At 39.0% G+C, this 13930-nt stretch overlaps 1 protein-coding gene across 1 annotated transcript in view; it reads right to left on the bottom strand.

The window, feature by feature from the left end:
* LOC134528364 (farnesol dehydrogenase-like) overlaps positions 1 to 13930 on the bottom strand; it is a 41444-nt gene that overhangs the window by 23563 nt on the left and 3951 nt on the right. The window contains exon 2 of the mRNA XM_063361931.1: positions 629 to 969. Coding sequence (XP_063218001.1) covers positions 629 to 969 — 341 coding nt within the window. The remainder of the gene's footprint in view (positions 1 to 628; positions 970 to 13930) is intronic.

Genomic DNA, 13930 nt, shown 5'->3' with positions numbered 1-13930 from the left:
ACGCCTCACGAGACAGCAGCCAATGAGTGGGTGGCATTTGACCGAGTGTACGTAGAACTGTGGAGTTCATCCTACAGGTCATTGAACCCGCGAAATTTTCCGGTCCCTATGACCATTCCGTGAAATCCGACTCCGTTACATTGTAGAACGGGCCCTGCAGGAAGCGCACGGAATGCGCCCAGCCGTTGTTACGTCTCGGCTTTGAATATATATACTGTATAGAAGTCGCGAGTGGATAGGATTTACTCTACGGTTTTCAGAAGCGTATGATGAGCAGCTTGGGAACTTCACCGCTGCAGTGCGCTGCCGTAACGCCCTGTATCGTTAGTTGTTATTTACACGTTAGAGCGCAGCACTGTCGCCCGCTGTCATTCCTCGCACCCCCCACCCATCATTCACTGCAGCTCAAGGTGGTTCAACGGGAGGGGGAAGGGGTGTCTGAAGAGTTCGACACTTGTTCGCTAGGGACCACCACAAGTCGATGCCCCTAGAGATGGTGGCGATTGCGGCGGTGAATTAACCAACTACCTCAAAACCGTATTAGAAATTTTAACCTGGGCTGGCGACTTCTATACAGTATATATATTCAAAGGTCTCGGCGAGCTGTAACCTCGTGAAGTGGACCGACCTGCATCTTGTCCAGCGAGCGCGCCAGCCCGACGACCTTGAGGCCGTGCCTGACGAGCGCCTGCGCCACCGCGGCGCCGATGCCCGCGCTCGCGCCCGTCACCACGGCCACCTTCCCGCGCCAGCGATCCATGACGACCCCTCCGGCTTGCACGCAGTCCACCGCTGTGGGAGACGAGTTGCGACTGTGGCCGCTCCCAGCGCTCGCTACGCGGGGGAACTCGCCGAACGTGCCCGAGCGCAGACGAGCGCTCCCGACTTTTGCCGAGCGTTCCCGAAGGCTGCCGAGCGTTTGCGATGGCTTCCGAGCGTTCCCGAAGGTTGCGGAGCTTCGCGGAACATCTGCGCAGTCAAAATTTTCAACATAATATATCAAAAAATATATTTTATTCCGTAATGTACGTTTGTTTAAGTAAATACACAGCAAATTTAATGTCAATTCGACAAATATTCCCAAAGTTACACGCATGGTTTTTAAAGATGTCGCGGAGAGTTAGAAAGTAATTTTCACTGAGGCCCGAGCCGCAGCTGTTTTTATGGCCCTTTCTATTGTATGCATATACATCGAGTGACAAGGTAGTAGTGTCATTTTGTACCTGTGAGAAAAATTTAACAATTTCTCATTCCAAACTGGCAAGCATTGAAGAGTGGCCAGTCTAAATAGACATGCCAAGCAGTAATGTAGTGAGCTCGTTTATACTTTCTGTTATGAATTTTCCGTGAAAATGAAGTGTAGTAGAGAAAAGATGGCGTCTTCCAAGATGCTAAAGTCACGACCGAAAAAAAGAGAATAAATGTTTTTAATCCAAAAACAGTCGACACAATTACATTTAGTGCCCCTGCGAAAAAAAAAAAAAAAAAAAAAATGCACCAATACATGATAGTTCCGCGTTATCCATCTATTGAATATCGAATTTTGAACTTTATTACAGTGTTTGCAGCAAATTTCTGACTACTATGTAAAGTGTAAAACCTGTAAGTAGTATATAATAGTTCCTCCTGGGACAGGGTTCAGGGTGTGGAGCTGGAGCCGTGGAGCCTGACAATTTCTCTGACGTCACGGCGGCCATCTTGATTTGTGACGTCACGGCGATCTTGGATGACCGTGACCTTGACCTTTGACCTTGACCCTGGCGGCCATATTGTATCCGCCATATTGGATCCGCCATCTTTAAATCGAGTGCCCCACTCACTCATGATGAAATTTTCGTCACGGCCACCATATCGATTTTTTTCTGTTCCGCTGGAGGCCGCCATCTTGGATACCGTAGACTTAGTTTCTGTTGTTTGTTCCTAGAGAGCGCCAGCATCGCTCTTGATTTTTTTTTCTGTTCCACTGGAGGCCGCCATCTTGGATACCATAGACTTTGTTTCTGCTGTTTGTTCCTAGAGAGTGCCAGCGTCGCTCTGTCTCATCACATAAGGCCGATGTTCTATTACCTACCATATCTTTTATGGTCTTTATCTACATATTAAATTGAATTTTTTATGCAAAATATATTGGAAGCTCTGTGATTCGAACCATCGCAGCTCTGATCTCTAGGTTGGAAAACATATGCCTTTAACCGCAAGGCCATCGAGACATTTACCAGACTGAGATTTAAGTAAGGTATATATAAAAATAACATGCATATTCGGACTTGTATTTTTTTTTTAGTTTTAAGTAATAATAGCACCGCCTGTTTGAGACAGAACCGCCATCATGTATTAAGTCACAACTGTTGCAATTCGCGTTACGGCCGCCATCTTGAAAATCCGTAATTTTAATGCTAGTAATTCCGAAAAAAATCCAACAAATATTTAAAAAATTGCATACTACAAAAGTTAAGTTACTTAATTTTTTTCGGTCCTCGGTTCAATTCCCGGCGAAAGTAACCAGTAATTTATTAATATATTAAAAAAATTCTCGATAAAAAGTAATAAAAATGTCTTACGCCACACGCGACATTCTGAATTATGTCACCACTTGTATCAATTATCGTGAAAGGCACCATCTTGAAAATCTTTATTTATTATCTGATTTTAATGAAAAAAAGTTCAAAATTCACCCAAAAATTAACTTATTATAATAATGATTGATTAAATCGATTCCTGTCCTTGATTCGAAACCGGTAAGAACAAAAAATAAAAAAAACGACAGATCCTTCCTCCACAGAAGCCACCTACAGACTGACCTACCACCACCAATAACAAGGTATATATCGTCAGCTGGTATGATGTCATGTCCGCCATCTTGTCTTCGTCCGATGGAGACCACCATCTTGTTTTCGTCTGCTAGAGTGTGCTGATGGCATGTTAGTATAATTTTCTGTTCACCATACTTTTTACCTCGACTGTTGTCATTGAACTTTGACCTTGACCTTGAACTTAAAATTTGACCTTGAACTTGAAATTTGACTTCGACCTTGACGACTATCATGGATCCGACATTTTGTAGTCAGTACATGCTACCAGGAGCTACCACCTGCTAAAGGACATTGCCACCATCTTGTTTTCGTCTGCTGGAGGACACCATCTTGTGTGTGTACTCGCCTTATAGAGAGCATTACCATCATGTTAGTTTTATTCTAACCTGCTAGAGTGCAGTAATCATTTATTATTACTGAGGTGCCCGCCATCTTGAAATTTGGGTGCCATATTGGAATCGTGTAATTATTTAACTAGAAATGCGGGAAAAATTCCAAAATTCACCAAATAAATTTACAATTAATTTACAATCAGTTCCTGTCCTAGGTGACAAGTGTAACTAAATATTAAATAAATGTTATATTTTGGTTTCCGTACCTTTCATTGAGTTTATTAATTATTCTCTCTTCAAAAATAAAACTCAAGACAATGTACGACAATGTTCGACGAATTAAATACGTTGCCGATAAGCCTAACATGAAAGTCTAGTTTTTCGATACTTAGAATAACCTCTAATCCGTTCATGTACAAAGCCATACATACATATATAGACCAAACGTCTTCGGACCGCGAGACAGGGTCATAAACAATGTCAGACGTATAGACCAGTTATTTCCGAACCTCACGACCTTCTTCATCGACAGCTAATTATATTCAACTAAACCAACGTAACATGTTTTTACGCTTACAAGAGGACCAAGAATCCCATCAAAAATCAGCACATTTTGGAAGCACCATCAACAAAAAGGAAGCACCATCAACCAAAAATTAGCACATTTGGAAGTACAATCAAAAAAGCAGCGCATTTTGGAAGCACAATCAAAACAGGTAGCACATTTTGGAAGCACAATCAAAAAGGCAGCACATTTGATTGCATAATCAACAAAAATGAAGCACATTTTGGACGCACCGTCTTTTTTAAAAGGAAGCACATACTACAAAACGAAAGCTCATTTAACAAAAGGAGTTACATTCTCACGTACATTTAACTCGGTAGGATGCGATCGTCAATGTTAAGTTAGGATATAATGTCTCCAACAGTCTATGAATCCATCAGTTTTTAGTTTCATAAGTCATTGGCTCCAATAGTCATTGGCTCCATCAGTCATTGATTCCAACAGTCTTTTGGCTCCAAACGTCATTGCCTCCAACAGTCATTGGCTCCAACTGCCTTTTGCTTCAACAGCTCCAATGATATTGGCTAGAATGCTACGAGTCTAAGAGACTATGATGCTGCAAGGCTACGAGTCTACAAGGATCTAGCTGGTTACAAGTTATATATGGCTGCGAGACTGCATGGCTAAAAGGCTGCGTGGCTACGAAACGAATGTCTATGAAGCTACAAGGATACAAGTCTACTCGGCTCCAAATGACTGCAAGGCTACATGGCTACAAGACCACTTGGCTACAAAGCTTCAATTCTATGAGCCTACAAGACCCTCCAAATTCCTACGAGTCTACAAAGCTCCAACTACCTCAGCAGCATTATGTTATAAGTAGAGACCCGGAAAATTCGCGGGTTCAATGACCTCCAGGATAGACTCCAATATCCTCTACACACTCGGGCAAATGCCAACTGTTCATTGGCTGCTGACTTGTAAGTCGTCTCGACTGGGTGGCCTGTGATTTGACAATTCTATGAGTGAAGGTCTCTAATTGGCCCTCAGTCCTCCAGATTAACAGTGAACCAATGACAGAAGCAGCAATAAGGTATAATTATTTGAATTTTAGCATAACACGAAATGAACCCGCGAATTTTCCGGGTCTCTAGTTATAAGAATGCAAGACTTCTTGTTTACGTAGTTACAAGTCTAAGAGGATACTTGGCTACGTAGCTACAAGTCTATGAGGCTCCAAGACATCATGACTACGCGACTACGAGCCATGAGGTTACGAGACTACGTGACTACGAGTCTTCAAGTTTACGAGACTGCGGGGCTACAGAGCTACGAAGCTTCTAGAACACAAGTTTACAAGACTGCGAGGATACAGGACTACAAGTCTACATGAGTACTTGACTACGAAGCTACAAGTCTACAAGGCTCCAATTGCTGCATCTGTCTTCGGCTGAATTTTCTCTTTGGCTCCAACTGCTCCAGCAGCATTATGTTATAACATTACAAGGCTACTTGGTTACGTAGCTACAAGTCTACAAGGTTCCAATTGCCGCATCTGTCTTCGATGGAATTTTCTCTTTTGCTTCAACTGCTCTAACAGCATTATGTTATAAGATTACAAGGCTACTTGGTTACGTAGCTACAAGTCTACGAGGCTCCAAGGCATCATGACTACGTGACTACGAGTCATGTGGTTACAAGACTGTGCGATTGCAAGTCTACGTGGTTACGTGATCGCGAGGCTACAGGACTACAAAGCTTCCCGAACACAAGGTTACGAGACTGCGAGGCTACAGGACTACGAAGCTTCCAGGACACGAGGCTACGTGGCTACGAGACTACATGACTCTGACTACAATAGCACCATTCAGTGGTGAGAGTTAATTTATCTCATGCAAAATAACCTATTTAAAGAAGTGTCGATTATTTTCAACAGATGACACCGCATGTTTCTTACAGGTAAATATTATTTAGTAATTTTATGTAGGATGTGGGATGCTCACTATCGATCGCAAAAGAAGGATGGTTTCGCTAGACACCAAGGAGAACGAAGTTCGTCTTGCATGTTAGTGCTTCACAGATGTCTAATGGTATATTATTTGAGTGAGTAATGGTTGTTTTTTTTTATTTCCACCTGGTAAAAAAAAAATTGCAAGTGCCGATTTAGTAGCAGAAATTCTCGAATTAAATGTAACTCCAAATAAAACGTCATGACTCATTGGGTAAAAAAATCCTACATGCAGAGAGCGGTTTCTCAGAATAGACAGAAGCACTTGAAGAAACCACAGGAATAATCAGGAGCACACGGAGAAAACAATCATCATATTGACAAGAATAATCAGGATCAAACGTATTGACAAGAATAATCAGTAGCACATGGAGAAAACCATTTTACTTTTCTTTGATGTCATAAAATAACAGAAAAAATATTTAATAAATAAATAAAAATAAATTAATAAACATTTTTAAAAAAATTACAAAAAAATACATAAACAGATTCTGCTAGCTTGTGAAATTCTCATTGTTGAGTCAAGATAGAGTTCTAGTACAAGCCAGAATTTAATGATTTTTTTTGTAATTTTTTTAATTTTAAATTTTTTTATTTATTTATTTTTACAACAAACAACATAAACTAAGTCTACAGTATCCAAGATGGTGGCCTCCAGCGGAACAGGAAAAAAATCAACATGGTGGCCGTGACGAAAATTTCATCATTAGTGAGTGGGGCACTCGATTTAAAGATGGCGGATCCAATACGGCGGATCCAATATGGCCACTGGTGTCAAGGTCAAAGGTCACGGTCACGGTCATCCAAAATGGCCGCCGTGACGTCAGAGCAATCGGCAGGCTCCTCGGCTCCAGCTCCACGCCCTGAACCCTGTCCCAGGAGGAACTATTATATACTACTCCTGTGACGTAGATGTAAAGTTTGAAATTGCTTCTCAACGAAGACTTGGTTTTAAGATTGTTTTGTTGTGTGATAAGTGCGCAGCTCGTACCATCAATTATAGTCCATTTGTCGGGCTTTCTTATGCGATAAATAGACGTTTTTTATTTGTCATGAGAGTTCTCGGATTAGAATTGAAAGGTGCAGCAAAATTCTGCGGATTAATGGACATGCCAGCTTTTTTTTACTATATGATTATAAGTAATATACATTTCTGTGTGCAAACAGACACCGAGAAACTTTACCAACAAGCTTGTACTTAAGAGAAAAATTTGTCTTCTGGACACCAAGGAGATGCAAATTGTGCAGAATAAACAGTATCTGGCGATGGAACATGGAAAAAGTGAGGATATACTTCCTTATACGGCGTGACATCATTGATTGGATGTTATTCCGGGAAAATACTTGGATATTTTTCTGAAAAGTTCCTACTGAAATCAATGTGAAATTTGGAATAAGAAAAAGAACACTGAAGAATATAATGATTGGTCTCAAGATTATGAAGATAATTGTTCTGCAAATCATACAGGTTCTTCTGGAAAAAATGGAAGTCGATGCAGTCGTTTAAATGTTCAAACGTTCAATGTAAAAATTCGGAGTGTAGTAGAAATATTACATCGGAGACGGTGAGACTAAAACGTAATCAGGGATTTTGAACTCTGCACCTTACGGTGATAAAGAAGGTACCAAGAAAGATTATATTGGGCAAATACAGAAAATAATTGTCACGTGACTCCGATTTTGTGTGAAAAAAATATGTGAAAATTTGGAAAAAGTGAAAAGAAAAAAAAAGACAAAAAAACCTTGGTGGAAAATATAAGCGTACTGCTAAAATGACTGATAAATTGATATTTTTCTATGGCTTAGCAATTAGAATAAATTATGATTCCTTAGAGAATATGTGTAATGCAAAATGCACTACATATTATCATTTTTGTCCTCAATACTAAATGTGCCCAATCGGACAGGAGTCATTTTGCAGTTGGCAGCAGGCACTAGTTGCGAATGAATTATCTACTTTTAAACGTGATTACCGGCCATTATCACAGGATGTTGCTGAGACTGTGCATCCGATCAACACAGATCTCAGCAATTAAAAATTATCAGAAAGTTGTGTTGGTGGTTTCGCACAAAACCACAACGAAAGCTACAATCGACTGATATGGAAAATCGCTCAGAAAATCATTCCGTGTGGCTCCAAAATTGTGGAAAATAACTGCCAACAACGCTGCCGGAATATTCAATGAAGGTACAGCATCACTCTTGTATTATATGAGGGCAATGGGACGTTCACTTCGGCCCAATGCACATTTATATGCCGAAGAGGATGAAGAGCGTGTCACGGTCTCCGAACGAAGGTAGCATGACAGCACACGAGTGGGAAGAGAGGTTTGCAAACACCAGATCGAGTTATTAGAAGCTGTTGAAGGAACGGAGGGTTTATGATGTGGTCCTGGAATAGACGACTCTGTGTTAAGTTGAATAAAAAAGAAAAAAAATTACTATGTGTAAAGCGCTTTTTAAAGTCGGTGAGCAAGGTTTCTCAAAAACGGCTAAACAAATCAATCTCAATTTTTTTTTACAAAAGCATTACATATATATATATAGGCTATATATTATTTTTTAGTAATCAATCGAAGGTTTTTCTCGCCGAAGAATTTTTCGATTTTATAAACAATTTCAGACCAAAATGTTTATCGAAAATCATTTTTATTTTTATTTTTAAAAACAGTCATTTTGTTAAAAAAAATAATTTTTTTCTTATTCCTTTGATTAAATACTAGATTATACCTTATATTAAGAAAATATAAGATTTTTTTTAAATTTAGATGATCTAGTCCAGCTCACCGTAACATGTCTTTATTTTTATAGGTGTACCCAGAGATCGGCTACAACAGCTTTAAAAGTCATTATTTTTATGAAAACAAAATATCTAAATGAAGTTAAAAGTTACCACTATATATGTGTGTATAAATTTTTTACGTTAGTAAATTAAATTACTTTTCAGGAAAAAAATTAATAAAAATCACTTTTTTCGGCCTACTGACTGCGCATAACCTGTTAATATTGCTGCCAGGTTGGCTACAAGATGGCTAAGCTATGATTGCTGACGATCTAGTGATTGACATTAGTGCGCTCTATCGGGTAAAAAAATTTAACCAACATGGTGGCAATGCACTTTATCACACGATAAGAGAGTCCAACATGGCGGCCAATATAGCTGCCGTTACGACACACTGGTAGAAGTCATATGTGCCATGCAAGTGGTCGTGGGGGCCAGGCTGCTGGTAGTCACCATGGAGAAAAGAATCTTTAAATTTGCAGTCGCTGGGTTTCAATCGAGGACTTTGCACTCGGACCAATAAGTGCTTTTTATTTAAATATTTTATTATATTTGAAAAAAAATACTTCATTTTTTTTAAATATTTTATTAGATTGACTTAGACGGTTCATGATTGGAACTAAGAATTTAATGGCACAAGTGCATTTTTAAATAAATGTTTTTCTTTTTTAATTTTTGTAGAATTTTTAAAAATATTTTGTTGGTTTTTGGATGTTTTTTTTATTTAATTAACATTGATGGGTTCGAACTTGGGACCAATACTTTGATGACATAAATGCACTTTATTAAAATTTGTATTAAATAATTTTTTTATACTTTATAAACCTCTTCTGGATATTTTGAATGATAATTAAGGATTTTCTTAATGGCGGCAATATGGCGAAGTGTTCTAGGACCCAAAGTGGCAGAACTTTCTAGAATTCTAAATGGCAGAAAATTTTAGAATCCAAAATTGTGACCATGGTGTTATTTCACAATCCAAGATGGCGTACCTGACACCAGACACTAGGCACAGGACCCAGAACGGACGGAAGGGCACAGGACAGATGAACTAATATCATTATTCCTTTGTCTTTAAAACACCTATTATAAGTAAACTAACTTACTACCCATAGTTTTGCTCGCGCAAATACCGTAACACTGCAAGTAACGTATATACTAAAAAAAATTGTTACTATTTATAATGCGGGGAGAAATGGGTTCGTAAGGGATAGCCCAATTAAGTTTTATTACAGTTTTATTGATTGCTAATATTTATAGTAATAATGAATAGTTGTTACTTAAAAACGTCCAATCACAAATCACTGGCACTTAAAAATGTTTATCCTCAAGTCACTCAATGACTGTAAAGTTCCGCAGTTCGCACTCCTCCCTGGAGCTAGGATCAACAGTGGTGCGCCCCTTACCTCGCGCCTGTCCACACACACAGTCTCGCGCCACTCAGTCGCCGCACTATCACGAACCAGTCGAACTCCGTTTCGCGCCATTCTAAGGGTGGGGGGGAGGGGGTGTATCTTACCATCTTGGGCCGATGTCGCACTTATCTTCGACCAGAATCCGCTCGTAACACCCGCATAGGCTGGCTTCGCTGCTTAAGTACTTGAGGCGGCCCCTCCTCGAACCGACGAGAGCAACTGTGAAGAGTCGCTTCATCCCGGGCCGACCCGACGCCCGAACAGTCCAGAAGGGCGGCGTTCGTTCTCGGTACTCCGCGCGGCGGCCCGCGGAATTCCCAAGGTCGTTCAGAGATATATAACAGTGCCGGGGCAAGATGATGTTCGTGGAGCGGAGGGGGGAGGGGGGATTCCGGCAAGGCGCGCGTGGCATGCCTTACGTCAGTGGACGGCACGTGATACATCGCGTGACGTCAGTGGCCGCGCAGGGCCGCCAGCCAGCTCCGAACCTGGCGCGTGTCGCGGTCCTGCGTTCTAAACAATGTTTAAGTAACGCAATATACTATATACAAAGGGTGAGGACTATACACATTATTAGAGACCGGAAAAATTCGCGAATTCATTTCGCGATAGGCTAAAATACAAATAGTTATACCTCAGTGTTGCCTCTGCTATTGGCTCACAACTCACCTGGATGACTCTGGGCCAATGAGAAACGCCCGACCAAAGCTTTATCGAATCACGGGCTGCTACGTTGAGACGTCTCACAAGACAGCAGCCAATAAGTGGGCGACATTTGACCGAGTGTACGTAGAACTATGGGAGTTCATCCTGGAGGTCATTGAACCCGCGAATTTTTCCTGTCCCTACACATTATGTTTCATTCATTCCAAAATCATTCATGGTTGCAATTTACAATGTCGTGATTTATGTAAACCTGTTTGTTTTTAATGTGTGCCAATTACATTTTAAAGTTTTGGTTTTCCCAACACATATTTTATTTTAGTCACAGTCAGCATCTTTTTCACTCCATTAGGAATCGAATTTTTTTTTATAAGAAAGCGCATATTCTTTTTGATATAACGTATAACTAGGGACACCTGTATTTCGCGAATACATTTCGTGTCAAGGTATTTCACAAAATACTGTAGCTTTTCTCCAGTGGTTATTGGCTGAGGTCGGTGAGAGGTGTCGTCCCGCTCTTGACGGGGCCAATGAGAATGTGGTCACCGTACTGCTGCACCCTCACAATTTGCCATGACTCTTAGAAAAAGATACAGTGTTTTCTGGAATACCTTGACATGCAATGAAATCGCGAAATACAGGTGTCCCTACGTATAACGTATAACATTCATTGTATTTGGCTGGAATCATAGAATCAATAAAATCTTATTTTTACTTATTTCACCTTAATAGAAATTAAATTTTGAAAAATTGTGAAACGCTCTCATTAATGTATATTATAGAATATTTAATTTCTTATTTTCAATAAGAGTTGTGATGTCAAGGTTAGGTAAATGAAAATACATTATTTGATGTAATTTTCTTCACTTAGGTTAAGGACTCATACAATTTTTTTTCCAGTGAAAGCGTAATATTATATTCATGAAGATCTAAGCGTTAGAAAGTTATCTTAAAACGTTTCACTATAAAAAGATTAATTAAAGGAAAACTGATATGTTTGGACTTGAATTTGCCTACTTGATAAATTAGCGATATTTCAATAATGTTACATCAATACTCTTTTCATTTTAAATGCTAAAAAAATAGCTTATGTTGAATGCAAAATCGCTATTGAATTATTATATTTAAAGTGAATGTGTGTGACAAACATATATATATTTTTATTACATGCTTTATATTAGCTTCACCTGTATGTTTGTCTGTCCGTCTGTAACTATGTCTGTCCGTCTGTAACTCTTTCGACTAAGAGTGAGTGACTCATCACTGTGAAATGTCCCACCCATTTCATTACGTTCGTTAGCCGAGCGGTCTAAGGCGCGCAACTTCTGTGACTTAATATTCAAAAAATATGGCACAAAGCGCCTCAAGCTTTTTTCTCATTTATACTAGTATTGCTTATATACTATTGTCATAAATTTAATTTTAAAATTATTTTTTACTTTTTAGTTTGATAATCTTTAAAAGCATGTTTCTTTAGTTTTTTAAACTATATTTTTGTATTTACATAACAAATTCTTAAAAATGGTAACAATACCAATATTGTTTCACTCTCAATGAACTTAAAAACTTTTTTTTTTTAGGCTGTACCTCGAGGTAAACATTTCATCGTGGAAAAAATCAGGACGCGATTACATTTATTTTTAATAATTTCTGACTGGCGGAACTACATTTGTACTAGTGTCGAACAACACGTGTGCAAAGTTGAAATACCCTAATTTAACAGAGGCACACATGTCTTGCATCATTTGTTCACTTTCTTTTAATTTAAATTTTACATTTAAGTTTACAGTATATTTAACTAGTGACACACAAAAAAATTGGTTGTCTGTAAAGTCGTTTTACGGACGATAGTTTAACGTGACAACTTCATAACAAAACATTGATGAAATGATTGATCCAGAAGAAAAGGAAATATCATATTCGGCCTGAGACTGAGCCGTAATAGATTTTTGCAACCAAACCATTTAGGCATTAAAAGTATTATATTCTTTGAGGAACACATTTGTTTTAATTTTTCTATCTTTTGTATGATAAAATCTACCTCTGCATACTTTTATGAATAAAATTGAATCATTGTTATTGAATTATCTCTATTTTGTATGGATACAAAGGAGTGAAATGAAATGTACAATTTAATTAATAAATTTACTTTTATTTGCATTCATTAATTCAAATATATTTATTACTTTTGAAATGTTGCGTGCGCCGTATTTATTTTTACAAGTACAAAATGAAACTTCGCAGCTACCGGGATTCGAACCGACTACCCTTGAATTGAAAATTAGCGGTGCTGACCGCTCAGCCACGAGGCAATACTTGGACAATAATAGTTTCATATGGGATATATATATTATTAAAAATTTTGTTCATGGTAGGGGAATAATATTATTTCATTTTATAACACGATTTTATAACAAATACGCATCCCAAATACAAAAAAACTTATTTATAATGTGTGTCAATATTATTTAAAACATTGTGCAAAAGATCCCGGGTGTAATTTGAATTATTATGTGTAAATGTAAAACACCACTGTTGGTTCAAAACGTATGTGAATATTCAACATTACTTTTAAATAACCGTACCGATTGTACTGAAAATCGGTGGACGATCGTTAAATTACAAAATATTAATAATTCAAACGACGAAAATATGATTGAAAAGTCAAATCGATGGTTGTTTCAATCGAGTGGAAGAGAGATGCCACGCATGCGTACAATGAGCATGAAGAGAGATGCCACGCATGCGTACAATGAGCAAACAGGACATATCCGTAGTGGGACATCCGTAGTGGGACACTTTCGTGCGTGCAGCCGGCGTTCATCGATTTATTAGACGTCACGTCAAAAAATAGTTAGTACCTAACAATTTTTTTCTAAGTGAATATACCTAACGCTCTTATTTGCCAATATTTGGATTCAGTACGAACGCACATTCCAAAAAATGAAGCACCATTAACTTACTCTAAACAGACGACATTTTGATGATGGAGCCAGAACGCATGGATATCGTGAGGAACATCGCTGTTTGTGCGGCGGGCATTGTGTGTGTTTGCCGACGGAACACTCCGTGGCAGTTCTGTTGGCACACAACACGCTCAAGGTTGCGACCACACACCAGCGGCTGCGCAGTCATCGCTAGATCTGTACCCCTCAATCACTCCACCATCTCATCTGCTTCGCCTATTGCCGTGGGCAAGCCGTACTAGCCAAGATTTTGTATCGCTGTGGCTATGGGTATGGGTAGAGACCGGAAACATTCGCGGGTAAATTTCATGATATGCTAGAATCCAAACCACTGTATCTTTATATTGCTTTTGTGATTGACTCACAGTTTATCTGAAGGACTTTCAGCCAATGAAAAACCTTCAACCAAAAAAAGTATCGAATCGCAAGCGTCCCAGTCGACAGGT

Source organism: Bacillus rossius, chromosome 1, assembly GCF_032445375.1.
Source record: "Bacillus rossius redtenbacheri isolate Brsri chromosome 1, Brsri_v3, whole genome shotgun sequence".
Classification (NCBI taxonomy): Eukaryota; Metazoa; Arthropoda; class Insecta; order Phasmatodea; family Bacillidae; genus Bacillus; species Bacillus rossius.
This window is presented reverse-complemented; position numbering and strand designations above follow the sequence as displayed.